This window comes from Zosterops lateralis (genome assembly GCF_965231275.1).
Source record: "Zosterops lateralis genome assembly, contig: HAP1_HAP1_SCAFFOLD_51, whole genome shotgun sequence".
NCBI lineage: Eukaryota > Metazoa > Chordata > Aves > Passeriformes > Zosteropidae > Zosterops > Zosterops lateralis.
The window spans coordinates 988,332-1,003,608 of record NW_028154613.1 but is presented as its reverse complement, the minus strand read 5'-3'; the positions used below and the strand labels follow the sequence as shown (position 1 = coordinate 1,003,608).

At 46.6% G+C, this 15,277-nt stretch overlaps 1 protein-coding gene across 1 annotated transcript in view; it reads left to right on the top strand.

The window, feature by feature from the left end:
* Nucleotides 1-12,907, top strand: part of LOC310923382 (F-box only protein 15-like) — a gene marked incomplete at its 5' end in the record, with an annotated part of 32,946 nt that extends 20,039 nt beyond the window's left edge. Inside the window, 2 exons of the mRNA XM_083885412.1 lie at nt 616-740; nt 12,610-12,907. Of these exons, the coding sequence (XP_083741538.1) occupies nt 616-740; nt 12,610-12,879 (395 nt within the window). The 3' untranslated portion in view covers nt 12,880-12,907. The remainder of the gene's footprint in view (nt 1-615; nt 741-12,609) is intronic.
* Nucleotides 12,908-15,277: the final 2,370 nt, after the last annotated feature.

The following is a 15,277-nucleotide window of genomic DNA, read 5'->3' as shown; positions in this document are numbered from 1 at the left end:
CCCTGGTTCCTCCTCTGATAGCAAAGGAAAAAAAAAAAAAAAAAAGTCAATCTCTTCTGAGAGAAGAGATACCAAAGAAATATGGATATACGTAGTAATAAAAAAATCACAAATCATAGTAGTTCTGCCAAAAAAACCCCAAGAACCAGGAGTTTTGGAAAGCTACTTTAAAAAAAATTAAATTCATAATTTAAAAACTTGATTCAAATCAAATCATAATGCATGTCAATTTAAATGATGCAATATCCTTTCTAAGGAGAAATTGTTACCTGTATACCCTTTTTATTGGGTTGAGTTTCCAGTTAGAGATGGAAGTGTTGAATATGAAATTTACTCCTTGCATCCTTGTGTAAGTTCTTTAGGTGCCATTCCTATTTTTATGCTAAAAAATACAAAAGAATTTTTAGCTGCTATTTCTGCTGTGGATCACAGAATCAAACTTCGAACTGCAACTTAATTCCTCTATGAAGTGCTTGATATTTAGCTGTTGGTGTATGGCAGGGTTTCTTATTGGTGAGTGAGATGAAAAAGACATGAAAAGGAGAACATTTACAGCGTACTTGGACTGAATTTGATTTATACTGCTGTAATGTTGTATATTGTTTATATTTTCAGATGACATTGAAAATGGATACCTGAGGCTCAGAGTTGTAAACTTGAAGGATAATAGGAAGCACTTTCCTATTACTGGGACACTTGGCATATGCTGGGAAACAGATGTGTTTAAAGGCAATGTAAAGGTCAGAAATATTTTTTTGTTTGTGGAAATGCTTATCTCAAAACAGAATTATGTTTGTGCATCTTAAATATGCTAATTTTAAAACAATTTTTTGATATATAGAAGGTGTCTGTTACTAGACAAAGACCTGTGTTCCAATATTTTAAAAAATAAGTGAATTTTGAGGAAAAACATTTTCTGCTTTCTCTCATAGTGTGTGGATTGCATGCTAGACTCATTCATGTAATGTGTGTTATCACTCCAGTGCTTTCCACTCAGCAAAGATGCTGTGGCTGACCAGCCTTGCTTGTAAATGCTGGACAAAAAAAAAAAAAAGAAAAAATACTGCAGATGTACTTTTTGTGAGGGCTTTTTTTGGGTTTGATGTGAGGGTGGGTTGGTTTTTTTTGTTTTGTTTTGTGGTTTTTTGTTTGTTTTGGGTTGGTTGGTTGGTTGGGGTTTGTTTGTGAGCAATAAGCCTTGAACCTCTGGGGAAATACTCTGCAGTTCTGTGGTGTGTATGCAGTGAAAGTTAGGAACTGCTGGGGAATGTTAAAATGCCAGTGGCCACAGGGAGAAACTACAGACCACATCCACACAGTCAGCACCTAGCTCCAGTCAGGTACATCAGTCAGCTGGATTAACTTTTTATTTTTTTAGAGGAATGCTCACACATTCTGTTGGATAAAATTCCTGAAAGAGTTACTTCAAACAAAGCTTCAGATTATTTCTGTACCTTTTGCAATAGTGGTGAAGGCACATATTTTTAAATGTACTTTATCGGCGTGAATGTTTCAGAAGTTGTAAAAATTCTGATGAATGTAGTTTAAGCACTACTGGAAAATCACTTAGTTCAACACTTGATTTCAAATTTGGCACTTCTTTTGAAAAGACCCTCAAAATTAATAAAACTGCTGTTTCTGCCAATCATGTATAGATGTGGAATGAAATATTGTTTGATAAGGTGAGACTTTTTTACTGAGGCATGTGTTGACAAAACAAGGGACAATATTTTTAAACTGAAAGAGGGTAGATTTAAATTGGACATTGACAAAAAAAGGCAAAAAAATTCTTTCGCCCATGATGAGCATGGTGAGGCAGGGGAGTTGGAATTAGATGACTTATGTAAGTCCCTTCTAACCCAAATCATTCTGTGATTTTAACCCGAGTCTAATCTGTGATTCAGCTGCTTGGCAGGATTTTTTTTTTCCATGAAAATACTCCTGAGTAGTATATAAGAATTTAGGAAGTTATCTGACAGAGGAAACAGCTGTGGCTGTAGTCTTTAGTTTTTCAGTTTTAGTCTCCCTCCTATGTGCATACGGCATAAATTATATTGAGTGTTTGTTTCTACGACAAAATAAAGAATACAATTTTTTTAAATGCCTCATTTTGGGGTGACAGATAGAATTTGTCAGCATATAGCCATGGGTTGAATTCACTGTGGTCTTTACCATAAGTGTCTAAAATTCTTAAAATGTGTGGAGGCCGAATAACATCAGCCACAGAAGTAGGACATTCCACTACTTGGAATTTATTTGAATTTTGTTTAATACTCTTAAGGAAAACCAAAAAACCCAAAAGCTTTCTTGGCACTTCTGGGTTTTTTAGTAAAAAATTTAATTGCTGAAGTACAGATAGTTGGAAATTGTCATGGCTTAGGAATGGTATTCTCCAATTTAATGTTCTCACTGTAACCACTCCAAATCACACTCTCTACTGGCTCTCTCCCCTTCCTCTGCCCTGTGCTGAGCTGGAGGGGAGAACTGGAGGCACAAAGGTAAAGGTCAAGGTTGAGATAAGAGCAGTTTACTGGAAACAGCAATGGGAGAAGAAAATGGAGAGTAGCAGCAACAAAATTAATAATAAGAAGGTACAAGAGAGGCGAGTGATTAACATGCAAACATGCATGTGAAGGGAGGAACTCAACCTGACCATGCCACAATAGCCTGACTGAGAAGAAAACCTTTTCCTTGCTCCTGGAAATGAGATGAGGTGGTATAGAACAATGTCACTGTGTTAGCCATGCTACCTCCTGGCTGCTGCAAAAATTAACCTGATCCTGACTAGAACCAGGAAGGAAATGCATGGAAACCTCACCATCCCACCACCCAACACCATCCCTGTGGTGGTGCTTAAATTCAATTCCAATTGGGTTTTCACTGCTCCGGTTTGGTTTTATAATTTGTGTTTTATAATTTTGTATTTATTACTATTGTTTAAGATGGCCTCTCCTTCCCTCTCCTTCTCTCCTTCCCTCAGACTTTCCTTCCCCCCCCCCTCAAACCTTCCCGCCAAAATCTTGGTTGTCCTGGTAACCCCATCCCATAATGGTTGTTTGCCACTTTTCGGTTACCTGTCAATCTTTAAGTTATATAACTTCCCCACCCCCTCATCATGTATTCCTCCTCCCCAAGTTACTTCTTATTGGTTCAAAAGTTCTGCATCCCTCATTATATGTTGGCAAAGAGTTTTAATTGGTCCCACGCAATCCCACCCCTGAACCCACCTAATAAAAAGCCGTGCCATCTTGAGGCCAGCGTCTCTCTCCGGAGCGCTGCCTTGGGGCTACGCATCCCTTGGTTGCACCCCCTGAGAGTCCCGCCTTTCTATTCTGCGCACCATCCGCACCTTGGTCGAGTTTGCCCACGCCTCTGGCAAAGTGAGCCCCTGGATGTAGTGGCGGCAGGGCTGGCCGGAACTGCACCCATTGGAAAAAGCCGAACCACTGCAAGCTGGCGCCCAACGTGGGGCTGTCACGCGTGGGCGAAGAACTGGCAGCTCGACGGCGACGGCTCTGACGCTGTGCCCTCAATTTGAGAGCCACGTGCTCGAATCCGGTCCGTCAGGACCTTTTACGGATTTTTCATTGTCGTCGCGCCTCCTAGTGGAAGCAGCCTTCAGGTGCGCTCCCGGGAGGGAGAGGAGGGTAGCTTCGCAGCACCCAGCGAAGTCCTCTTCAGTGCGGATTTACCCCAGACCAAACCGCTGTACCCACGCAGGAACCAGGGACGGGTAAGCGTGTGAGCCCCTTGCCCTCACCCTACCCAAAAGGGAAGATCCAGCCCAGGAGAGACTGTCCTCGGGGGGATCCAGCCGCGCGGCGCCCGTGGGGGGGTTGTTTTCCTCTCTCGGGTTTTTGTTTCGCGGTTCCTGTTTTTATTTCTTTTTGTTGTTTTATGTTTTGAGTTTCCGCGGTTCCGAGCTGGTCCCAGCTCGCTCCGGGATCGGGGGAAGCGACACGGGCGCGCCGCGGGAAGAAACCGGGGCCGCGAGATTGGGAGCAACACGGCAGAGCCCGTGGTGTAGTGGTTAGGGTTCAGCGCTCTGACCACCGCGACCTGGGTTCGATTCCCGGTGAAGCCGGTTGCCCCGGGAGCGGGATCGCGGGACCGGAGCGGCGCCGTGCTCGTCCTTTTGCCGGCCCGGGCGCGGGAGACGTAGGTTCGATTCCCGGTCTGGACCGGGACCGCGGAAGGCGCGGCGAGCCCGGCGGGTCCCGGCGCGGAGCCCCCCCGCTTTTTGTCTGCGCACGGGCACAGACGGGGTTTAAAGCGGGCTTTTTTGGTTTTACGAGGCACCTTCGGGGCGGAGGCAGTGGGGGGGGCTGCCTGACCGGAGTTTTTTAGTGCTGGGATTCGGTTTTTTAGTTTATTTTGTGTTGCGGAACGGTTTGGAAGGGGAGAATGGGTGCCAGGCTCTCGGCAGAGGAGAAAGGCGTTTTTCGTTGTTTTGTTGGTGTTCTCAGTTTTAATAAGGTTAAGTTTTCTAAAGGAGAACTGAAGCATTTCGTGCGCATGCTCTGTCTGCATTTCCCCGGAACGAACCCGGAAGTTGTGACAGACCCCCGATATTGGGACCCCGTCATCTTAAAACTTACCAAATTAGCTGCCGCTGGAGACAAAAATGCAGCGAAATACCTGTTCTGGTCGCGGCAAATTCAAACTGCCGTGAAAAACATGAAGGGAGTGCAGAAAGAGCGGTCTCCCGGAGAAAGCTCTGTTACCCCCTGTTCTTCCCGTTCTGTGTCCCCCTCCCCTTCTCCCCGCCGTGGCATCCTCAGAGGTGCAGCGGGCATACCCCAGCCCGCCAGCCCTGGCGCTCTCAGGACGCCATCCCCCCGCCCGGGACAGACAGGGCAGTCTGCCCGGGATGTCCGACGGAGCACTGGCCATGCTCCCGAGGAATTTTCCCTTCCCCGAACCTCCCTAAACAAACCCCGAGTTTGGTTCAGTGTTAATGGAGAAGAATGCACGCAAAATGCCTGCGCGGAGCCAAACGGCGCCCGCGCAGGGGGCGCGGGAGGCACCGGCGCGGAGCCGCTCGGCGCCCGCGCGGGAGGCGCGGGGGAAAAGCCGCTTGGTGCCCGCGTGGCAGGCGTCCATGCGGAAGAACCGCATGGCGACCGCGTGGCACGGGCATGCGGCGTCCATGCGGCAAACGCACGCGGTGTCCATGAGGCAGAGGCACGCGCCGCCCATGCGGCAGACGCACGCGCCGCCCATGCGACAGGCGCACGCGCCTTCCATGCGGAAGGAGACCCCGGCGCCGATGCGACAGGCGCATGCGGCTTCCATGCCGCAGGCGCATGCGGCGTCCACGCGGAAGGCGCGCGCTGCGCGCGCGTGGAATGCGCACGCGGTGCCCACGCGGGAGAACCGCGTGGCAGCCATGCGGCAGAGGCGCAGGCACGCAGTGCTCGCGCGGCAGAGGCGCGGAATGGCGGCGGCCGCATGGCGCGGTCGTTCTCTTTGTCCGCCCTGCCCGCCAGCCCGCTGCCGGGGGTGCCGCTCGCCGCCGCCGCCGCCATTGCCCCGCTCCCGTTCCCTTCCCCTTCCCAGTCCCCCAAGTTTTCCCCCCCCCAACCCTTTTCCGTCCCCTTCCACCCTTCCCCGAGGCTGTCACTGTTCTGAAACCCCTTCCTATGACCCCCCCACCTGCCGCTCCTCCCGAGTCTCCACCCAAAACCACTCCTCCGAAGGCGTGCCTTTCCCAGACCCTGGCACGCCCCCCTCCCGTCGCAGGCCACTCCCCTCGGTGACGCCCAAGTCCCGCCCACTGCCTCCCGGTTCCCACGCCCCTTCTTTCGGTTCCCACGCTTGGGGCAAGGAGGGGGAGGGGTGGGATCCAGGAAGTGATGGTCCCCATGTCCCTTCTATCGCTCCAGTTACCTACAGGAGGGGTAGAGGAGGGCATGAGGAGGCAAAGTGGCAGCAGTTGTCCCAGAATGTTGTCAGGGAACTCATGAAGGCCCTCAAGGAGTACGGCCGCATGAGTCCGTACTTCCTTGGTTTGTTAGATGGCCAAGTTACCGGGAGTGAGGTTGTCCCCCATGACATCAAGTACCTATTCAAGTGCTTGCATTCCAGAACTGAGTATCAGCTCTGGTTTGCAACCTGGAAAAGGCACTTGCAGGACGCTCTCCCAGGATGGTCAAATGACCCTGACACAGCTGTGGACAATGAAAGGAACATGATCACGCTGTCACATGTGATGGGTGAGGGAGAATGGGAGATGCCCCAAAAGCAAGCTGAAAGCCTCCCAAAGCCGTTGTTGAAACAGATTGCTCGGGTTGCTGTGAAAGCGTTTTCCACCATGCGGCCTTCCGGCCCCATGGAATCGTATTCAGATGTTTTTCAGGGACCTCAGGAAAACTTCCTGCTGTTTGTGGAAAGGCTAACGGTAGCCATAGAGCAGCAGGAAGAGGACGAAGTGGCAAGGGAGAGGCTGGTCACGTTGCTGGCGTTCAGGCACGCCAACGAAGTCTGCAAACAGGCCATGCTGACCCTTCCACGGATTCCCAAGCCGACATTACAGGACTATGTCGAGGTGGTAACTGAGGTGGTCCCCCTGATGACATCAGCAAAGCCAGAGAGGCCGGAACAGCGACGGAAAACCGTGAATGCAGCAACCGCAGAGAGCCCAACCTGCCATCAGGACAACGCGGCCGTGGTACCAAAAGGGAGGCGTCCATCTGGAAATTCAGCTGACAGGCCTTGCGCCTTATGTGGCAAGCAAGGACACTGGTGGCAGGCTTGTCCCCTGAGACGGGAGTTTCAGGAATTTAAACAAGCCAAAGAGGGAGAAGGAGGAAATGGGAGGGGAGGACGCTCCCAACAAAAAAACGAATAAGGGAGCGCGGAGCCACCCAGTGCGATGACCCCAATCGGGTGGCCCAAGCCGGGGGAGGAGGAATGGGGAATGATGATTTGAGTTGTACCGGACATGACATTTTAACGGACTTGACTTTTTCTTCCCAGAGGCAGCAGAGGAGCCCTCTGAGAGGGAATTCACCGGACAAGACAAGAGACTCCCCTTTGAGGAGTCCTTCACCTGATGATCCTGACCCGAATGTGCCTGTTCCTTTCACAGGAAAGTCCTTGACAACAACAAGCGAAGGAGTGCCCTTTCATCTTCAAGTGTCTGATGCCCTGTGGATCCGTGATGATGAATGGCACCGTGTGGCGGTATCTAAAAATCGAGGTACCTGGCACAAAATTGGCACAACATATGTAGTCGTGGGGGATTGTAAACATACCCCGCCGGAGATCGAGATTGTTCCCCAAACCACTCCTGCGGATCCCGAGTGGTTTGAACTCTGGCTTCGCTGCACGACTCCACCCATTTATCTGTCAAAGGGACAGATAGTCGCCCAGGCAATACCATCACTCCCTGAAAGGGTGTGTCCCGAGGGCGACTGCAAGACCTGCCACCCCCAGATAAGCACGGTCGTGTACATCACACATGACAGACCTGAGGAGGTGTGCAAATTAAGGGTGGGCGGGGAGACCACCATCATTAAAGGTCTCCTTGACTCGGGGGCGGACGTAACGGTGATCCCGGAACACCTATGGCCGTCACGTTGGCCGTTGCAGACAGTGGTGGAGCAAGTTGAGGGTGTTGGAGGCCTTCAATTGGCGAAAAAATCAAAGCACATGGTGCAAATTAAGGGGTCCAATGGGCAATTGGCGAACATCCAGCCCTTTGTTTTGAATTACAAAGCACCCCTGTGGGGGAGAGATGTCCTGGCCCAGTGGGGGGCAACAATTGAATTCCCTGACCCTCCACAAAATTTTCAGGCTGCGGTCACTGAACTGCGCCCCACCCAAAAACTGAATTGGAAAACGGATTCTCCAGTTTGGGTGGAGCAGTGGCCGCTTTCTAAGGAAAAGTTAAAGGCGCTGAATGAGCTCGTGGAAGAGCAACTCCGAAAGGGTCACATAGAGGAGACCACCTCTCCTTGGAACACCCCAGTGTTCGTAATACAAAAATCGGATAAGACCCGATGGAGGCTTCTCCAGGACCTCAGACAAATTAACGAGGTCATCGAGGACATAGGCTCTCTCCAACCAGGGATGCCTTCCCCAGCCATGTTGCCCCAAAATTATAATCTGGCAGTAATTGACATTAAAGACTGCTTTTTTCAAATTCCTCTCCACCCCGACGATGCTCCGCGGTTTGCGTTCTCGGTTCCTAACATCAACCGAGAGGCCCCAAGGAAAAGGTATCACTGGAAGGTTCTTCCCCAAGGAGTCAAAAATTCTCCTGCCATTTGCCAGTGGTACGTGTCTTCCTTGCTGACCCCCGTGCGTGCAGCTGCACACCAGGCCGTCATCTTTCATTATATGGACGACGTGCTCGTGTGCGCCCCCAACGACGACCTGTTGACGCATGCGCTTGACCTGACAGTGGCTGCACTGGTTGCTGCAGGGTTTGAGTTGCAGGAAGCGAAAATTCAAAAGATGCCACCATGGAAATATCTTGGCCTCGAAATTAATAAGCAGACCATTGTTCCGCAAAAATTGGCGATCAGAACCAACATCAAGACCTTAGCGGATGTGCACCAGCTGTGTGGGGCTTTGAACTGGGTGAGGCCTTGGCTGGGTCTCACTACCGAGGACCTAGCACCTCTTTTCAGTTTATTGAAAGGGGGAGAGGGGCTGAGTTCCCCTAGGTCACTCACCCCGGAGGCACAGAAAGCACTGAAAAGGGTTCAAGAGTTGATGTCCACCAGACAGGCAAATCGATGCCATGCTGATTTGCCTTTCCGATTTGTCATTCTAGGGAATCTGCCGCACCTCCATGGAATGATATTCCAATGGGACAACGAGGTGACCAGCATACCCCGGAAGGACCGAGGCAGGAGAGATCCTCTTCTTATTATAGAATGGGTCTTTCTCAGCCATCACAGGTCCAAGAGGATGACACGCCCACAGGAGTTGATGGCTGAATCAATTCGGAAAGCCAGAGTTCGCATTAGAGAACTGGCTGGCTGCGACTTTGAGGTGATCCACGTACCAATTCGGTTGAATTCGGGCCAAATTTCAAAGGCAATGTTAGAGCACTTGCTTCAAGAGAATGAAGCACTTCAGTTTGCCCTGGACAGTTACACTGGTCAAATTTCAATCCATCGGCCTGCCCACAAAATTTTTAATTCGGATGCTCAATTTAAATTAAATTTAAGGAGTGTTCAGAGCAAAAGACTGCTCGAAGCCTTGACAGTTTTCACAGACGCGTCCGGAGGGTCCCACAAGTCAGTGGTGACTTGGAAAGATCCTCAGACTCAGCAGTGGGAGTCTGACGTTGCTGAGGTGGAAGGATCCCCTCAGATTGCTGAGTTGGCCGCAGTCGTCAGGGCCTTCGAAAGGTTCTCTGAACCATTTAATTTGGTAACCGATTCGAGCTATGTAGCAGGTGTAGTGTCCAGAGCGGAGAACTCAGTTCTCCAAGAAGTGACTAACATTGCTCTGTTTAAGTTGCTCTCGAAGCTAATAAGGCTGATCTCCCACCGAGAGCAACCGTTTTACGTGATGCACACCAGGTCGCACACGGATTTGCCGGGGTTCATAGCGGAGGGAAACAGGAGGGCTGATGCTCTTGCTGCCCCTGTCGCGAAGGCCCCGCTGCCTGACGTTTTCCAGCAGGCAAAGCTCAGCCACCAACTGTTCCATCAGAATGTGCCAGGTTTGGTCCGAGGGTTCAAACTAACCCGAGATCAGGCCAAGGCCATTGTGGCGACGTGTCCCAGCTGCCAGCGACATGCAGTCCCAACCTTGCATGCCGGGGTAAACCCCCGAGGGCTGAGCAGCAACGAGGTATGGCAGATGGACGTTACTCATGTCCCTCAGTTTGGGAGGCTGAAGTACGTCCATGTGTCTGTGGACACCTTTTCTGGAGCAGTCTATGCATCCGCCCATACAGGGGAGAAAGCAGGGGATGTTGTTAAACACCTCCTCCAAGCCTTCTCTTTCCTAGGCATCCCTAAGGTCATCAAATCGGACAACGGGCCAAGCTATATTTCCAAGGAGTTCCGCAGCTTCCTCCAGCAATGGGGAGTAGAACACAAAACCGGCATCCCCTATTCCCCGACAGGCCAAGCAATTGTGGAGAGGACACACCAAAACATCAAAAGAGTCCTCAATCAACAGGGACAAATTCTAAAATTGGAGTCACCCCAAATTCGATTAGCCAGGGCCTTGCACACAATTAATTTTCTAAATTGTTCATTTGAATTGATGAATCCCCCAATAATTAGGCACTTTGGAGGGAACCCAAATTTGAAATTAGAATCCAAGCCGCCAGTTCTTGTCAAGGACCCGGAGACCATGAGAATGGAAGGTCCACACGATTTAATCACTTGGGGACGCGGATACGCCTGCGTATCGACACCCACCGAACTTAAATGGGTGCCGGCCAAGTGGGTGAGACCTTATGTTCCCAGGGCCTCCAAAGAGTCAGATAATCAGGTGAAAAATGTCACTTGGCGAAGAAAAAGGAAGCCCGTTGGTCCGGAGGAAGAGAGGTCCGCTCCTTCCTTCCCCATTCCTCACTGGCTTTTTGTTGATTAATTTATTTTGTTATATTTTAAGTTACTCCTAAGTTTTTGTTACTTATAATTGGAATTGCATTTGGCATCATCCGACGAGTCACCCAAAAGACCATCACTGCAGCCACCTCGTCACTCAGCGTGAACAACGTCTGGGCCAGTGTTCCTCCCGTCGAGAAGATCGAGATGCAGCAGCTCCCGTCATGGGAAGATGAGGAATACCCTGACCCAGAGGACTTTTGTACCGGAGACTGATGACGAGAGGTGGCTCACGGAACAGAACATCTATCCCCCAAGCAGACACTACCAAAAGCCATCACAAAAAAATAAAAAAGGGGAAGATGTGGTGGTGCTTAAATTCAATTCCAATTGGGTTTTCACTGCTCCGGTTTGGTTTTATAATTTGTGTTTTATAATTTTGTATTTATTACTATTGTTTAAGATGGCCTCTCCTTCCCTCTCCTTCTCTCCTTCCCTCAGACTTTCCTTCCCCCCCCCCTCAAACCTTCCCGCCAAAATCTTGTTTGTCCTGGTAACCCCATCCCATAATGGTTGTTTGCCACTTTTCGGTTACCTGTCAATCTTTAAGTTATATAACTTCCCCACCCCCTCATCATGTATTCCTCCTCCCCAAGTTACTTCTTATTGGTTCAAAAGTTCTGCATCCCTCATTATATGTTGGCAAAGAGTTTTAATTGGTCCCACGCAATCCCACCCCTGAACCCACCTAATAAAAAGCCGTGCCATCTTGAGGCCAGCGTCTCTCTCCGGAGCGCTGCCTTGGGGCTACGCATCCCTTGGTTGCACCCCCTGAGAGTCCCGCCTTTCTATTCTGCGCACCATCCGCACCTTGGTCGAGTTTGCCCACGCCTCTGGCAAAGTGAGCCCCTGGATGTAGTGGCGGCAGGGCTGGCCGGAACTGCACCCATTGGAAAAAGCCGAACCACTGCACATCCCACTTTACATTTTGTAATTGGCCTTATATATGCAAGTTGTCAGACCAGAAAATTGTAATTCTTTCTGGTTTCCAGTGATTCTGTAGCTCATATAAGTTTATGATACCATCATTATCAGTTTTGGTTTGAATTTTGTATTTTCAGCATAGTCTGCATTAAAAGGCTTAGGGAAACTGTGTGTATCATACTGCCTCATGTTTGTGCCATCTGCCCTTATGTTGTTTGATTGAAGTAAAGTAATAGTGAAAGCAATGTTAGAGCAACAGAAACACAACTATGTAGTACAGAGAAATAAAGCATTCCAAATGAATTTTTTTGGCATGGAATATGTTGGTTTTGGTTTATTTCTGCTTTTGGACCACAGATACAACATAATTAAGATAATTTGATTCATTTAGTGATTCAGAACTCAAGAGAATAAGGAACAGCTGATACTAACCATGACAGACAACTCCTGTGCTTCTAAGGGATATGGGAAACTATCAGTTTGCAAAGACAAAAGAATTGGCATTAACATTTTTAAATTATCTAGTTGTGTAATCTTGTAAAGAAATATTTTCAAGAATTTGTAAGAGGAGGAATTACATCAGGATTATTACTATTACCTTTTTGGGAACTGAAGCTGTGAGCCTTTCAAAAAGTACTGTATACAGCTGGCTTGGAAGGGTAATTTTGTGTGCTCTGCCTTGAGTGGTCCCTGAGTATCTTTGCAAACATTGCTACATTCACACAAGTTTAGCAACTGACATTAAGCTTAGGTTGCTTACTCATATTGAAGGGACTATAATCATTTGAATGGTAAAGTAACTAATAATTGAGAAAAACAGATGTTAAGGGCTGAAAAATGTTCAAGAAATAATGTCTGATTTGGTTTGGCAGTGGTACCTTCTGTACTGCAGTGTTTCATGTCTGTGGGTTGCAATTTTGATTTCTGTAGAAAACCTCTAAGTAAGTATTTCTTGCAATAGGTCAGTGAACCATTATCAATTTTATTTTGAGGTTTTAACCTTTGTACAAAACCCTCTGAACCCTTTATATTTCTTCTAACATCAGGGACAGATCTACTTACTGGGCCATGGGGAAATAATCTCTTCTGCTTGTGTTTGTAGGACTGCTTTGTGATGGATCTGACTCTCTTGGATGAAACTGGAAAGCCCTTCTGGTGTTTTAGTGCTCCAGTCCACATGGGATTGTCTACCAAGTCATCTGGCCTTTATGACTACATGGGTCATATTTATACTGCAGACTATGCAGATTCAGAGGGTAAAGTCTGTGTTGAGTTTGTGTGGTTGGAAGAAACCAAGGAATATATTGTGGTCAGTTTGGTGCTTTATGTAAGCACCAAAAAGGTAAATAGCTGGTATGGAACAAATTACTGACTTAATTAGGTCACTAATTTCCTTGCTTTAAAAACCAAACAAACAACCCTCCCACAATAAAAAAACCACAAACTGATATTTAAGATTGACACCAACGAGCAAGACTGCAAATTTTCCAGTAATAAGCGCAATTGCCTAAATTTTTTTAATAGGCAACTGAGGGATCAAAGAGACATATTGATTTATGTGAGAGGCTTTCTTCTCTGTTGAACATTAGTCTGTTTCTCGCTGGCTATATTTAAATTATTTTTAGGAAGATTTTTCTTTATAGACACATGTTACTGTCATTAAGGAATTGCTTCTTTTGAGAGCCATACGGTGGAGATGCCTTACCTTACATAAGCTGCACTGGTTTTGAGAACGTTGGCTTTTAATGCTTAGCAATAAAACAGCATGTGTGCTGTTTGCTCCAGGTTTGTTGGAGTATTACTGGTAAATTACAGGCTTTGTTAAATGCTTTTTCCAGAAAAACGTCACTTAAATATATTTTAGTAAAAGATTGAAAGGGTAGATGGGAAGTCAGGTTTGAAAAATATGTCAGTCAAGGCATTTGTTAAGGAAGTAATGTGTAAAACCTATTTATGACGTTTCTTTAAATTCCTGTTTGTTCTGTTTTCCCATGTTCTAACCTTGTCTGATTTGAGCCTAGATACTTGCCTCACATATTGGCCTCTGAGTAAGTGTCCCAATTATAAGCTAACCTCAGCTGGTGTCTGTTCATACTGAATTTATGTAACATCCAGTTGTTTTGGAAACAATGTATATCTGATAGTTTATCTAACAATATGAATACAATTGAAAATTGAATATATGTGCCTGGTCTTTCCAGTTCCTTGGAGTAAGTTTAGGATCAAATTTTCCACTTCCTGTATTTAAAAAACAAAAACAAAAAAAACCCAAAAAAAACACAAAAACAAAAAAAAAAAAAAACAAAAAACAAAAAAAAAAAAAAAACCAAAAAAAAAAAAAAAAAAAAACCAACAACAACAAAAAAAAAATTACACGATACTGAGAGTCCAATGTCATTACCTGTCAGGGACAATTACATAGCTGACTGCTCTGACTTTATTATGGTAATGATTTCCTTAAAAATAAATACTCTTTATTTGTTTCCATACGTTAATTGGTTTGTACAATGTTTATATGTAAGCATGTCTTCCATGCTACAGAGGTAGATAGATGTTACAGCCACAGAGTTGTATGTTAATTTGACTTTCAAAGGCAATAAGCTGAGGCTGTTACCGTTCTAGTTCACCTTGTTAACTTTACCCAAAGAGACAGTGGAAATGTTTCTACCTTTGGTCGTTAGCCAGAACAAGAATGATCAGCTGCATTTTGTCGTCTTTCTTACTGGATGCTGATGGGAACAGGGATCCCTTGAAGTGATATAAAGGTTTTAACATGTGGGCTGGGTGTGATGAATGCCAGAACGACGGACACTGAAAGTGATCTGCACAGACAAGCAGCCAGTCTGGATATTTGGTTTTGCCCAAATTTAACGTTTGAGATACCAGTTTTAGCAAGGAAATGGTAGCTCAGTCCTAAAGTTTTCTTAGGCATTGGCCTTCCTGCTAAGCTTGTAAACAAAAATGTAGAATTATTCTGGCTATATTGTTCCTTTGAAATGTGCAAGTATGTTCTCTTCCCTGCTGTGAAGCTATCAAAGTCAATGGGCACCCAGCAGCCATCAAATGGTGAGAGGTCTGTCACTGTTCATTCCAGCTGAATTTTTATTGTATTGCCAATGTTTCTGGGTTTAGAGGTTTTTTAATAAAAGTAAAATACTTCCTTTAATAAGCAATTTCAATTTATAAAGTATTTGAGTATTTTATACAATTGAATGTTTTATAGAAAATTCTGGCATCACCATTGGAAGTGAAAAAAGAGAATGTGCTGTCCCTACCCCTGACAGGCTAATCTAGTAGCCTGAAAGCTTACTAACTGAATTGATTGGGATGAGAATAAGTCTTTAGCAGCTCTGTCAACCTAAAAGGTGATACAAGGCAGAGCAGTTTCCTCAGGTTATTGCTGGGCTGGCTTATTTCTGCTGTTCAACAACGTGTATTCAGCAAAACCCAGGCAAACTGTTCCAAGATCTTAAAAAATGGACCCAACTGTTGCAGAGCTATTCTCCTGTATCTTCACTGACTATAATTATATGAAGGATGAAGGATGTGTCCTGAAACAGGCCTCAGATGGACCTAAACTTGATACCATATTTATGCCACTTCTTTGATTTCAGTTGGTTTTAACTTGCACAAATTCAGTAGGTACCACCTGTATGATCAAACCTAGTAAGTTACATATGCCTTAACTGAAGCTTCCATTTCTTCAATTTGCATCTTCTTTTCATTATATATGTAAGGATATACACTCCACAACCTCCACAAAGGATAAG